Source organism: Lepisma saccharinum, chromosome 4 (genome assembly GCF_977018435.1).
Source record: "Lepisma saccharinum chromosome 4, izLepSacc3.1, whole genome shotgun sequence".
NCBI classification, from domain to species: Eukaryota; Metazoa; Arthropoda; class Insecta; order Zygentoma; family Lepismatidae; genus Lepisma; species Lepisma saccharinum.
Window position 1 is genome coordinate 79,596,056 of NC_139232.1, and position 14,641 is coordinate 79,610,696.

The following is a 14,641-nucleotide window of genomic DNA, read 5'->3' on the forward strand; positions in this document are numbered from 1 at the left end:
ACAAATTTATGTACAATGGCTCAACAAATGAAATGGGTTCAGCCTAGAACTTGAAACGGTTTGAGGAAATTGTTTGTTTACCCTCAACCTTCTACCAATTTTCTGCCATACAATTTCCTCGCAAACAAAATTGGGCAAGATAAAGAAAAATAGAGGACGGACCATGACATGGATGTAAAAAGCTTGTCGCTGTGTAGGCACACTCTCTTTTATTTGAAATATGTCTGCTGGTGAAGTAGAAATAAGATTTGGACATAATTTTATTTTTATTTCCTGAAAACATATTCCTTTGAAGTAGATTTACCTCTACCAGATACTCACTTTGCAGATTATGCTAGATTTTACCATTATGCCAAAAGCAGGGTGCCAGGTGCCAACAAAGATCAAACTGTGCTAGGTTTGGTACTATTTTGCTGGGGTTAGCATCACTGATTGAGGAAACTCTTGGTGCTCCTTCGCTGGGTCTTTAAAAAATGCAAACTCTGCCCCTGCCCCTTCCACTCCTCATTCATCTGTTTGTAGTGCTCCCAGCGAGGTTCCTGAGGCAGAGCAGCAAATGTGTGTGTCCATCATCTTTGGGCTGTGGCTGGAGCAAGTGACAGCAGTCAACTCTTGAAAGTAGCTAACCTAGTCAATTGTGCGTACATTGCATTCATAATTTTATAACGCACATTATTATGAAACTCCTAAAAAGTAGAGAACTGGAAATAAATATAATTGAACTGTATGAAGTTTCTCACTTCCTACATGGAGGAATCGCCCCTGAGTAAGAAGTGGCATATTTAAAGATTTTATACACTAGAATACATATTATACACAAGTTTTACATAATTTGCTGGCTCTCCATTGATATAGATTTTTCTTGTTATTTTCTTCATTTAATGTAGGTGATACCTTCAGTGAAGATAATGAATAATTACTTCCATCTCATTGACCCTTTCTATTCATCATTTGTCCTCCTATATTTCCAATTATCCTAACCAAGTAACTAAATCTATGTCCTTTCTAAAATTGAATGTTCATTGCCACAGCAATATGAGCTTTCCACCTTTTCCTATGCTAGAAATATCATTCCATTTTTTATTTCACTTGCTATTTTTCATCCGGTTTATCTCAACTTTTCAATTAACCTATTGCTCCCTTAATTAAATCAATGAACCAATCAGCAAATTGTTGATATTGAAATAGTTATTACTTTTATTTTCAGCATATTGTGTTCGCATTGACTGGTATCATGGCATATGCTATCCCAGATGTGCCTTCAGAAGTGAAAACTCAAATACAGAGAGAGAAACTACTTGCCAAAGAAGCCAAATATGAACACAGAATGAAGGAAGATAATGACACTGAAGATGGAGCAAGCATTAGTACTAATATGCATCACGAAACTGAAACAACGGAGGTTGAGAACATTTCTCAAGAGAAACAAAGTGAAGATCGGCCATCTTGGGAAGTTACATAGCATTTCTTGATGCTCATTTGTGTTGTCAATATGTTCAATGTAATGCTCAGGGGATGTAAATACATTCAACTCTCAAAATGTGCCTCCATTTCTAAAAGTGATACAAGTGACTGTGGCTCAATTGTGGTAATTCTTATTGTCATTGTGTGATTATAAAGAAAAAATAATTATTTGTAAAATAAACATGTTTATTTAAGATTGCGATTTATTTAAATAACCAAGTTAATATCCATATATTGCTATTGTACAGTGGACACAATAAATGCAAGACAAAATAGATTCCTATATGCACCCAGCACAAATCCTCTAAATGAAATCCACCCATATTATGGATATACTTTGGATGTCCATTAGATATATCCATATTTGATATTGATTTCTGGAATATTCACAGGACACTTTTGAATGTCTAAAGAGGATATGTTAACTCATCCAATTTTTTGATTATCCAATGTATGTCCAGTTCAAGTATGATTTGTTTCAGCCAAAAAAGAATCCAATCAAGCCAAAGCTAATGGAAAGGCAATAAAAAGAAATCATAAATTAACTTGAAAAATATAAAACCAAATAAGTTGTAAGTTCCAATTAAAAAAATAAAATATAGTAAAATCAAAGCCAATCTTCCTTCAGACAAAATAGGAAGGAATGGAAATCCACAAGGAAATGAAGCTCTTATGATAGTGTTCTAATGAGCAGTAGGGGAAAATAGTTCCCATTTGCATCTTTTGGTGGAGAGTGTTGAGAGGACACATCACAAACGTAGTAACATTATCTAAAAGAGCATTTAATTATAATTTTTCATATTTTCGGGAGGTGTTCATCGCCTATGTCCCTTTAACAATGTTCATAATTGGGAAAAGAGAGACGCGGTAGTATATAAATACGGAGCAGTGGCATGGCGTGGATTTTTAAAAGTGTTACCGGTTATCAGTAGGACATTTAAGGGAGACTTGGGCACCTCCCCACCTCATGCCCCCCCCCCCAATGTCTTCCAAGTAGTTCATATAATATTAATCTGGTACGTGTGCAATTCAATACTAGATTTTGGTAAAGTTATTAATCAGGAAAAAAAATGTTGACATAAGGACTAAAGTGAAATCGCAAACATTGGTTGTTGACACAATAATACATAATTTGATACTTACAGAAACATCGAAGGCTACTTATAGAGCAGATCAATCCGACTTTGAAAATAGTGATATGATGCTGGGATCCCGGGTTCGAAACCTAGCTTGGGCATGGGCGTTTGTGATGTCTATTCATCAATTTAATCATATCATCACTCATCCCCATCTTCGCAAATTAGCCAAAAGTGGCACAAGCGAAGCAAAATCAATCAAATCAAATCAAAAAACTTCTATGATGCTGTCATAAAGAGAAGTTTTCATTTGAATTTGAATTTTTGGGTGCGTCATGGTCATGGTCCATGTTATCCACATCTGAATTCAACACTTTTTTTTTTCACCCGAAAATAGAGTACATGGCCAACAAAAGAGTTTCGACAACTGCATACATCCACATAACCACGGATAGTCGTTATACCATGAAACATTGAAATGTCAGTCATATCCAGCAGACAACTTGGTTTTTAAATCGTTCAAAATAGGCTTTGGCCTCCTTTTCACCACAATTTCGATTTTTTCTGCAAAATAACGAACCGAAAGATTGCTTCAAAATATCTTCTATCGCACGATTACACACACTGTCCAGATAGGATGAACCTGCCACCTCGGAACTCGGAGCAAGCTTCATTAATTAATTGACAATGCCCGAAAACAACATAAAGACGAAAGACACCAGTCACAATACTCCCACAAACCGTTGTTTACTTTTGTAACACATGAAGCACCCTCCTTGCCCCCTCCCCTCTCAGCATCGGCCCTTCCCCAATATTTCCTTCGGAACCTGCAAAAAGTCCAGTTCTACTAATATTGCCATCTTAGTTCTTTTGAAACCAGATTTGCCCAAATCGCAAAACTACTCCCACTCCCATGTTTCGCTAAATCCACTGAAATCTCATTTCTGACACCACTACTATTTCGTATATTTTACGTCCTTTGCTACCTTTAAGGCTTTTGCTTTATAGGATAATTGTGACGATGAGGATGCATGGTGAATTATTGAAATAAAATTATTATTTCTTTGTGTTTGTAATTATTAATTTTTATAATTATGTAAGTAAAATAATAACAACGAACATTGAAATAACCATATATTGCTGAGTATTCGAACCTGCGACACCTGACACTTCAGAGCATGCTAAGATAACAATCGGGAAATTATGTTTGTAAGTATTGTTTTCACCCAAAAACAGTTCTACCACCTCAAAAACATTGCTTCAATCCGAAATTATTGCATTCCTGCGACAACGTATGTCAATCTCAATCAGTATTATCAACAATTATCACAAATTCCTGTAACCGAAATAATATTATATGTGTGAAATATAGAATTTTAGGTTGACATTTTTAGAAGGACTACGGATCCCTTGACCATACCCATCCCTCTCCTCTCCTTCTCGCCCATGATGTCGAAGAAGGACAAAGAGGACTTTCATAATCGCTGATATTTAGTGTAAATACAAAATATCACTTGGTAGTTTGCTTTTGCCCCAGTGTGATGTGTTGTCAGAAATGTGTCAAAATAAGAACACTGATAATGAATTTAAGCCCAGAACATTTTTTTTGTATGTGTGTGAGGAACAACATTTAAGAGAATATTTTCCAAATTTGAAATGAATTGTTCAAAACATTCTTGACAACCTCCGTGAGTTCAGATGCTGTGAGCATTCTTTTTTGCCCTCGAAGTCTCAGGACGAGTACACTGTATACTCAACACTACTGGACATTGAATACTTCACCCGCTTGTTGTTTTGTATATTTAACAAACATATGATATTAATAGGTCAAAAATTATAAATGAATTTTACTCCAACGCAACTCTTCGAGAAAGGAGACTGAAACTTCATTAGAACCAGAAGCTTCACTCATACTTGTGTGCTATATGTGGAATATGGTGGGGTGGATTTATATGCACCATAAAGATCAAAATAGACATTAAAATCGAAAGAAACATCTTAGAAATTACGAGGGGCGATCGATCAGGTTGCTCTGACCCTAACATAGAAAGAGTGGCTATAGGGTTTCAATTTTTTAATTATTTTTCAACATACTCCCCTGCAACTCCAATGCACTTTACCCATCCGTGCTCCAACGCCTGGATAGCTTGCAAAAAAATTCTTCCTGCTGGTCCTCCAACCACGAGTCCACAGCCCTTATCACCTCAGAATCATCAGAAAATTTTTGCCCATGAATGTCATTCTTCAAATGTTTGAACAAATGGAAATCACTGGGGGTCAAATCTGGGGAATAGGATGGGTGGGGCAACAATTCGAACGATGCATCTGCGATAGTGGACCTCACAATGCGTTAGGCATGGACAGATGCATTGTCCTGGTGAAGGAGCACTCCGCGAGTCAACATCCCACGCCACTTTTTCTTGATGGAATCACGTAATTTCTTGATTAGGTCACTGTAGTATGTGCCAGTGATGGTTTGGCCTCTTTGTAGATAGTCCACAAGGAGGACACCCTTGCAGTCCCAGAAAATTGAGTCCATCACCTTCTTGGCTGACGTTTGCACCTTGAACTTCTTCGTTGGTGGAGAATGTGGGTGTTTCCACTCCATACTTTGTGATTTTGTTTCTGGGTCGAAGTGATGGACCCATGTTTCATCCATAGTTACAAATCGGGCAAGGAAATCGTCTATATCAGCACGAAACTTGTCAAGAAGTTCTTGACTGATGAGCACTCGGGTGCGCTTCTGATATCTGGGGTGAGGTTTCGAGGCACCCATCTTGCAGCAATTTTTTACATTTGCAATTCCTGGGTAATTATGTTTTGCACAGTGCCATATGACAGGCCACACATCTCAGCAACATGACGGATAGTGACTCGACGATCCTTCAGCACGATATCGTGGACTTTGTTAATGTTTTCGGTCGTCATGACAGTTTTTGGCGCTCCACCTGCATGTTCATCCTCACACGACTCTCTCCCACAATTAAACTCACGACACCATCTCTTCACCATACTGTATGCAGGAGCAGTGTCCCGTAGTGTATCCACAAAGTCCTCATGAATTTTGGATACCGTCCACTTCTTCTTCACAAAATATGTAATCACTGCTCTCACCTCAGTTTTCTCCATTCTGGCACATTGACACAACTCACTCAGTTATACCCCTGTAAAAAGAAAACTGTACGCTACTCAGACTTGCAATTCAGAATGAAAGCATATAAAGGATCACTAAACAATAACAAAATAAAAAATCAATCATAACGTCATTCCTTCTACGTTAGGTTCGGAGCAACCTGATCACCCCTCGTATATTATGGTCTATATTCCCTTTATGACTTCACGGATACTCTTGGGCAGTGCCGGATCTACAAGCCGCAAAACCCCGCAGTGTAGGGGGCCCAGAGACAAATATGCCTTCAGGGGGCCCTCAGTCATTGACATAGTAGAGAGTTCGTGTATGTAAAAAAATAAACGTAGTTACTCAGGGGTACAGAAAGGAATACAATATATACAGGCACAGGTAAAGTTAAAGTTCCCTGTGCATATACGTATCACCATTCCATAAAGGCACATTTAGGGTATGTGGGGGTAGGGCCCCACATATTTTCGATGGATCATCTTGGAGGTCAGGTGATCAGCACCATGCTGCGACCTCATTTACCCTCTCCCAGGTACCATTTGATTTGAGGCTGGGTGGGTCCTAGAGCCGCTTTAAGCAGTGACAAAGCTGGAAAAATGTCAACCTTAGATAACCCACCCCAGGTCTTCCCCATGGCAGTCACACTAGATCGAATCAGGCTAGAATTTCACGAGAGGTGCAGTGGTTAAGGTTTCTTCAACCTATCTTTAATCAGGAAAAAACTATGACTGCATGATTGCAACAAATGTATCATTTTCAAGGTGTGAGAAAACAGTGTCATATACATGTGTGTATATCACATCACCTCCTTCCCATTTAAAAATTAAGAGTTGAATTCAATATGATGGACATCCGCTTGGAACACACCAATTTGGTTCCCCCTAAGCTTAACCTTTTTCTATCATGACCAATTATACCCAGCCTAACTCCTTTACTTTTTTTAAGGGATGTTAAGGAACTTTTGAATCACCTTCTTAGGACCTTATATGTGACTTTGTAATTTGGTAATATTTTGCTGGGGGGGGGGGGGGGGGGGCAAGATTTGTAGATCTGGCACTGCTCTTGGGGCATGCAACATATCACATGATTCCAAATATTGAAGGAATTCCCATCTAAAGGCCCACATTTCTTGCTGGATAATATAATTTCTCAACATAGATAGGGGAAAACTACTGCATTTCTATCACTTGTATTTTAAGAATAGATATCGTTTACAGAGTTGAGAGATAGATGACTAGTTACTGGGCTCATTTAAAGTTTTCTTCTCAAATAACAGAACCATTATGCACTAGAGCTATTAACAGCTCAACATCAGTGACAAATGTTGCTGCAAACAAATTGTAAAATAAATTAATAGAAATTTCACAGACTGCCACAATGGCGTGTTTTACATGCTAAAGAAAAATGTTGAACTCAACTGTGCAAGATAGAACTAAATTCATGCAATCAACCTCACACAGTACTGCATACTTTGCATGCCATGGCACAGAGTTTTCAAAGACCTGAATTCTGGCCAAAACACAAGACCAGTTTTTTTTAGCAATATTACTATTTAATTGGGATACAGGTACAAAAATGATGACCATTAAATAATTCAGAATACACCCCTCCCCCCCCCCCATTGTGGATAATTGGTTGAGCTCTGATTCCTTGTCTTTAAAACATATCAGAAATACAAAGAGCGAACTACCGCCCCCTGACAGAAAAGAGAACTACATTGGTTAAATGTTCAATTTATGAAGTAGGTATTGTCCAGATTTTCAGGGCTTTGGAAATACTGTGTGGTCCTTACGGTGGTGGGAGTTTAATGTTCATAGTTCTTCCCAGCTCAAGTGCTGCAACGTGCACAGTGGATGGCGAAAAATCGATGATTCTAAAAAGTTTCATACTGTGTCATGGATAAATTATCGCCGGCTCCCGTGGCAGAGTTGTTAGCATATCGCGCAACAATGCCAGGGGTACTGGGTTCGAATCCTGGCATGGGCATGGATGTTTGTGAGTGCCCATTTATCAATTTCATCATGTCATCACTCATCCCCATCTTTGCAAATTAGCCAAAAGTGGCACAAAAAGTGAAGTAAAATAAAGCAAATCAAACAAACTGATAAATTACCTTGTTGAGTTGTTGTTTTAGGTCCACTGTATGTACAGATAGGCTAATCGGGACTGGACCTACTACAGTTTAAAGTGGGATCTGAACCACTATGTGCCTCCACCAGGTATCGAACCTGGGACCCCTTGATTACAGTTTTAAGAATAGTGACAACAATTGTATTGAGTTGTATATTGAGTTGGTGTTTTAAGTCTACTTTATGCACATTAAGGCTAATCGGAACTGGATATACAGTGTAAAGTGGAATCCGAACCACTATGTGTCTCCTCTGGGAATCGAACCTGGCATCCATTGATTATAAGGCGACGATGCTAACACTGCACCATTGGGGAGGCCCTAAACACAACAATAGCATGTGTAAATTCCAACGTGAGTAACCAGATATTACTCGTACTTTAAATAACTAAAATATTAATTGAAGTTTACTGTGTGTTTAAAATTTCTATTTGGCTTGTTAATTTTCCAATAAATAATTACTGTCTTTAAAAGTTTAATTAAATATTAATTGTGTATTAATACAACTTTATAAAATTTATAATTTTGCAAATTTAGCAGTTATTCAGCAAAATTGTCCTGAACGCTATTTTCAATGGGTTGGAAAATTTTCGGTCCTACACCCCCCGCCCCAAAGATAGGTCCCAAGTTACGCCCATTGGTACTAGCCTTCTCATGCTGTTACGGCATGGGTTAATATTATGTAATTATATCAATTTGGATATCACTGGAGGTATAGGGAAATGTGTGAAGCTCGAAATGAAAATTTTCAAGAAACAGAATTCTTTATTTTCGTTAACATGGTGTATCATTTTTTGTCTATAATTACTATAGCGATGAGATAACGACTAGTGAAGTGATTCGCTTTATTACAACATATAATAGTCAGTATTAAAATATTTACATAAACATAAAATAGTAATAAATACATTTGGCATGAGTCATCGTGGATAGTAGCCAGCTCACCCAACTTGGGGAAAAAAATGTACATATCCTCAATACTTGTATTAATATTACTTATTAAAAAATCACTTTGTGCAAGTGAAAGAGATTTCCACGTTGTTATTTTACAAATGATCAGGAATTGGCTGACTTGAAATTTGAATGTTGGATTAACCTGCCAGATCAATTGAATCTACATGACAATGCAAATAATAATAATGATTAACAAATATAAATGTGAAAATGAAGACTACAAGCCACAAATAGATGAAGGCAACAAGGCATCTCCAAGTAGAGGGGAAGCTCATATGAATGCTATAATATGCACTATTAAAGAGTGTTAACATTTAGTTCACACTGAAAAGGAAAATGTAGTGCAATATTTTTTAAAAAAATCAAACAAGCCAGAATGGGCTGTTGCCGTTTCTGATGTAATGAGACAGAACAGCAAGGTTCCAGATTTTCACAAACCGGAACGTCTTCGTGTTTAATTTCAAGCTCGGACACATGTCCTCCTCAAAAGCAATGACTTATTATTTTATGAAAAGCAATAATAGACCTATTGTTACATCCAAATTTTAAAAAATTATTTCGAGGAACATAAAATAGAATCCTTCAATAATATTCTTTCCAGACTTCCAAAGAATACAAAGAAAAAGTTTAGCATAAATGGGATAATCAGTAGGGAAAGGACTCTTAGATGCTAAAAAAGAGGGATTTCATACGTAGGGAGGTGAAGTTTTCATTTTATTTTCACCTAAATTTCGATGTAATTTTCTTACTGCAATTCGGTGTTATTTTTCGCTGTTTAGGTAAAAATTCGGCGTTATTAATTTAAAATCTGTGTTATTTTTACATGCATTTTTACTGATTTTACTTAAGATTTTCACATTGTGTTGGTTCTGGAAAATTGTGACAAATCTTAGTTTTAATTACAAAAAACAAATATGGCTTGCCTTTATGAGAAATGACCAAATTTCTTCCATTTGGAAAACTATTTCATCTCATCAGACACTATGAAATGTTTATTGAATGATAACACCCAAATCTTTGAACACATCACGTTTCCATAACAATGCCAAAAAATCCATCTGCGATCTCGAAATACTGTTTTGTGTAAACACACATATACGCCTTCCCCCCTCCGAAACATAACAGGTGCTTCTCTTTGAAAATGTTATCGTCGCCTTGTAATCAAGAGGTCCCTGGTTCGATACACGGTGGAGGCACATAGTGGATCGGATTCCACTTTAAACTATAGGTCCAGTCGCGATTAGCCTTACTGTGCATAAAGTGGACTTAAAACACCAATTCAATCCAATCCAAGAGGTAGAAAAGCAGCGTAAAGAACCGAATTAGAAATGATTGATTGACTTGGTTCATTTTACATCACTTTTCTGAAACTTTTTGGCTAATCGTGAAGATGAGAATGAGTTAAGATTAAATTGGTGAAAGGACCATTACAAAGAAGACGCATGCCCAGGTCGGGATTCGAACCCCGGACACACTGCTTCGTAGCGTAACCTGCTAACCACTCCACCACGGAGTTGTCAGCCCAAATTGAAATGAAAATTAGAAAATGCCGTCTTGAATTTGTAGGTACAGAGTTCACCTCCAAGGGCAAAAGATTTTAGCTCCCACTAGGATAGGCAAATAACAGAAAATGCTTGATAAGTAATTTGGCTCTCCATATTTCATGATATTATTATGTAAGTAACTATTATTCGTTATATACAAGGGTCGTTCAATGTTGGCCAAGACTTTCTTGCGTAAAATATTAATTAATCAATGTAGCGCTGCATTACTTCGGCAGAACAGACCATGATTCCTTACGAGTAACCTTGATCCCTTGGGACGCATTTGGCGCATGCGCAGTAGTGTAAACAAAGATGGCGGCATAGTGTATCTGTTGCCTTGGAACGGCGGTGTATAATGAAATTTCTCGTGAAGTGGAAGGTGAAACCTGCTGAAATTTGGCGTAGACTGCAAGCACAGTACAGTGAACAAACACTGTCACGGGTAAGAGTGTACGAATGGTGTCAACAGTTCAGTGAAGGGCGGGAGTTGGTAGCAAATGAACCGCACGGACATGTTAGCCCAACTGCAGTCACTCCGGTGAATATCGGTGTTGAGTAAGTTATCCATGTGGATTTTTTGGAGAAGGGTGTCACAATTAATGCCCAGTATTACTCAACACTGCTTCACGGTGCTGTACGTGGGGCCTTTCGGAAGAAAAGACCTGGAATGTTGTCGAAACATCTCATTCTTCTCCATGACAATGCCAGGGCACACACGGCCCATTTGACTCAAACAACACTGACGAAGTTGTACTGAGAGGTTTTACCCCGCAGTCCTTACAGCCTAGATGTAGCCCCCAGTGATGTCCACTTGTTTGGGTCTCTTAAAGAGCATTTGGGCGGGACGCGCTTCCAGACAGATGAGGAACTCAAGAACGCTGTCCTGCAGTGGTTACGACACCAACCTACTTCTTTCTACGCCAAAGGCATCAAGGAACTTCCACAACGACGGCAACGGTGTCTGGATGTCCAGGGGGAATACTTTGAAAAACTGACATAGTTTGGTGCTTCTATGCATTTGTATGTATATTTCCTGTCTATAAATAAAAGCCTTGTAACTTCGGATTAATTCTATTTGTATGTGTAGTCAGCTTTCCCGCCTAAGCAGCAGCCACAGAGTCTGCATTTGTTGGGCCAGGGTTGTTAAAGATCCAGGAATTGTAAATAAATTCAATTCTCGTTCAGGAGAGAAAATCAGCAAGCGTAAATGGGTTCTGGACCGTAACGAACATTTTCATCTGTAAAGTTTTCAATTCGGTCCAGGAATATTTTTTCCAGATGAATATAAATTCGGTCCAGGACCCTTACTTCCTGATGAATTTAAATACAGTCCCGATTAGCCTTACTGTGCATAAAGTGGACTTAAAACCCCAAATCACCCAACCAACCCTATAGAACAAATTAGGGTTGTTAATGGTCCAGGAATTGTAAATAAATTCATTTCCCATCCGGGAGAGAAAATCGACTAGTGTAAATGGGTTCTAGGTCTCAATTCGGTCCAGGAACTTTTTTTCCGTATGAATTTAAATCCTGTGCAGGAATTATTTTTCCGGTTGATTTGAAATACTGTACAGGAAGACTGTTTGCGGCTGAATTTAAATACGGTGCAGGAACACTTTTTCCGGTTGAATTTTTATACGGTCCAGGAACATTTTTTAATGGAACAATACACTACTTGGACCGAATTTAAATTGTGCGAGAAAAAAGGTTCCGGTCCTGCAACGAAACCCAATAAAACCCATTAGAATTTATGGGTTCCTGAAACTTTGACAACCCTGGTGGAGGCTAAATGAAGAAAAATCATAAAAAGTCGCAATATTTATCATGAATGTAAAATTTTCAGCAAATGTAGAACAGTTTGCCGGGGCCACGTGAACGTTTCGGGGGGCCAGTGCCCCCCGTGCCCCTCCTTAACGACGTCCCTGCTGCTGAGTTAACATACATTACAAGTAAGATTTTTTGTTGCCTTGTGCCGAAACAAGTTTCCATCTTGTGAGTTACAAGAGCAGAGCAGCCAGAATTTTATTGCTGGTCAGTGTTGTGGATATCACAGTGGAAAATAAAGATTTCACCATTATGCACAAATATGAGTATGAGATGCTCCAATATGATATTTCTCATCTCACGCACGAATGAAAAAGACAAAAAAAAAACACGACTTGTTTGTGTGCGATTTACATTGCGAGGCCACATGAATGATAAGCTACAAGAACAATGAAATTGGTCTGTGAAAGCTATGTAAAAGTGCTAAAGTACTAAATATACTGTTCTATTTGATTACATTGTAGTGCATTACCATGGGCGTAGCCAAAACTTTTTGTATGGAGGAGGGGGTTCAGGTTCTGATAAAAGTTAAAACATTAATAATAATAATAATGCTTATTATTGTTATTGCACAACAATAACTATTATAAACTAATAAAATAAAAGTTTTTATTTCTATAATAATTGTATTACATCCTTTCTTGGGCAGGCTGTTCTATTCGGTCCATCAGATGAGCGAATATGCAGCGCAACTATTTATTTATTTATTATTTTCTTTTTTTACATTTCAAATACAGTTAGTGTACTGAGATGCAAAGTAATATATTTTGTTATTTACATTCACAAGCCTTGTTCAAGAAAAAATTAAGTTAGGAGTAAATTTTGGTCATATAGTGCGACCTCTCACATAAGAAATCTAATTTTTGGAATTTTGAAAACTTGAACCACCTATTCCTTGCATTAAATAATCAAAATATGGTTCCTGCATTTTATACTCAACTTTTTCGATCTCGCGCATTTTTTACTTTGATTATTCTGTTGGAATCATGGGCCTCGAAAGTAGGGGAGTCGGACGCCCAGATCATTTAGTTAGTATTTGAACAGAATATAGCGACAGTAGAAAGTGTATTAGATCAAAAAAAATTATAGGAAAATATGTTCTACCATTTAATCCAAGAAATAAATGGTTCAAGAGTTTTCAATATTCCAAAAAATTATAGTTTTATGGGAGAGGTCACAACATAAACCTTATGAGTAAAAATTTCCCCTACCTTTTACAGCCATTTCGCGAATGATGTATGCAAAAGTTAATAACAAATACAATAACTGTGAATTTTAGAACACTGAGTGAAAGGTGAACAAAAAATGTATGAAATAACCAGAGGCGTGGCGTGCATGTAACCGGTGTTACGGCAGGTAACAGCAAAATATAAAGAAATTAAAAAAAAATCCTCAATAAATTAACAACATTGGTAAATAAGTTAACCGACATCGTTGCAGTTGAGTGTATATTGCAGAGGACATTTTTTCTGCAGCGGACAAAAGCGGAGACAGGCCGTTCCGCTACCCTCAAGAGGCAACAAACAAGAGGAAAGGGAAATGCAAGGGAACAGCGGGAAAAGACTTGGAGGCAAGTGTGGTAGGGGGTTATTCATATGCCTGTTTAGGGGTCCTGTTGCCGCTACGGCCTACCGGATAAGCAAGTGTTGTCACATTGGATTTCCAGAAAAGAGCTAAATCCCGCCTAAAACGGGGATACTATTTCTCTGAAGCAACAAGAGCTAGACTGCAAAGCCAAAGCTGGATTTAACTACAACTGAGACCGTTTAGTAATAGACGAAAAGATAAGTACTTGAGGCGATTCGTGATTTGGACAAACCTTGCTTCAAAAAACTAAGTTGGCAACAGTAGTACGTACGTCTGGACTTCCTCCCACCGCTGGAGGAGAGGAATTCTGTCGTCTGCTCAACGCAGAAACGTCAAACTGACCCGAATGTGTGGTTCTTCTTCTCCTTTCCACCTCTTTGCAAAGAAACAGAGATGGTTGACAAGGCTCGACTAGTATTCACTGGATTTTCGCGGTAACTCTCTCATGAGTGGTAGTTTTTTTTCTAGGAGTGATTGTGGCTAAATAAATCATTGAGCGGATTACAAAAAAAAAAAAAAAAAAATCAGATCAAAGGCATGTTTTGAAGGGGGGCGGTAGGGTGGAGATGATAACGTCTGATGGCCGGTAACACTTTTGAAAAAGTCACGCCACGCCACTGGAAATAACTTTGTACTAGATATTCACTCATCTGTTTATTTTTATTAGTTAATTGTAAAATAACAATTTTATTATTATTAGTTTTATTATTGTTATTATTTCTACTATTCAAGTTTCATCATTTCCCGAGCTCCAGCAAAAAATTCTGGCAACGCCCATGGTTGGAATAATATCTAACTGAAATGTATTTATGTTATTATTATTTACAATAAAAAGAATATACTTTCTGTTTTGTTTTTTTAACTTGAAATGAACTATGCCAACTTCTAGGAGCTGGTCAACGGACCGGTTTGAACCCCCGCCCTT

The 14,641-nt window shown here is 37.9% G+C and overlaps 1 protein-coding gene across 4 annotated transcripts in view; it reads left to right on the plus strand.

Annotated features, from left to right (window-relative positions):
• LOC145986620 (anoctamin-4-like) overlaps nucleotides 1–1,650 on the plus strand; it is a 154,675-nt gene extending 153,025 nt beyond the window's left edge. For all 4 annotated transcript variants that reach the window (XM_083120849.1, XM_083120846.1, XM_083120847.1 and 1 more), the window contains one exon: nucleotides 1,208–1,650. In XM_083120849.1, the coding sequence (XP_082976975.1) occupies nucleotides 1,208–1,462 (255 nt within the window). In that variant the 3' untranslated portion in view covers nucleotides 1,463–1,650. The remainder of the gene's footprint in view (nucleotides 1–1,207) is intronic.
• Nucleotides 1,651–14,641: the final 12,991 nt, after the last annotated feature.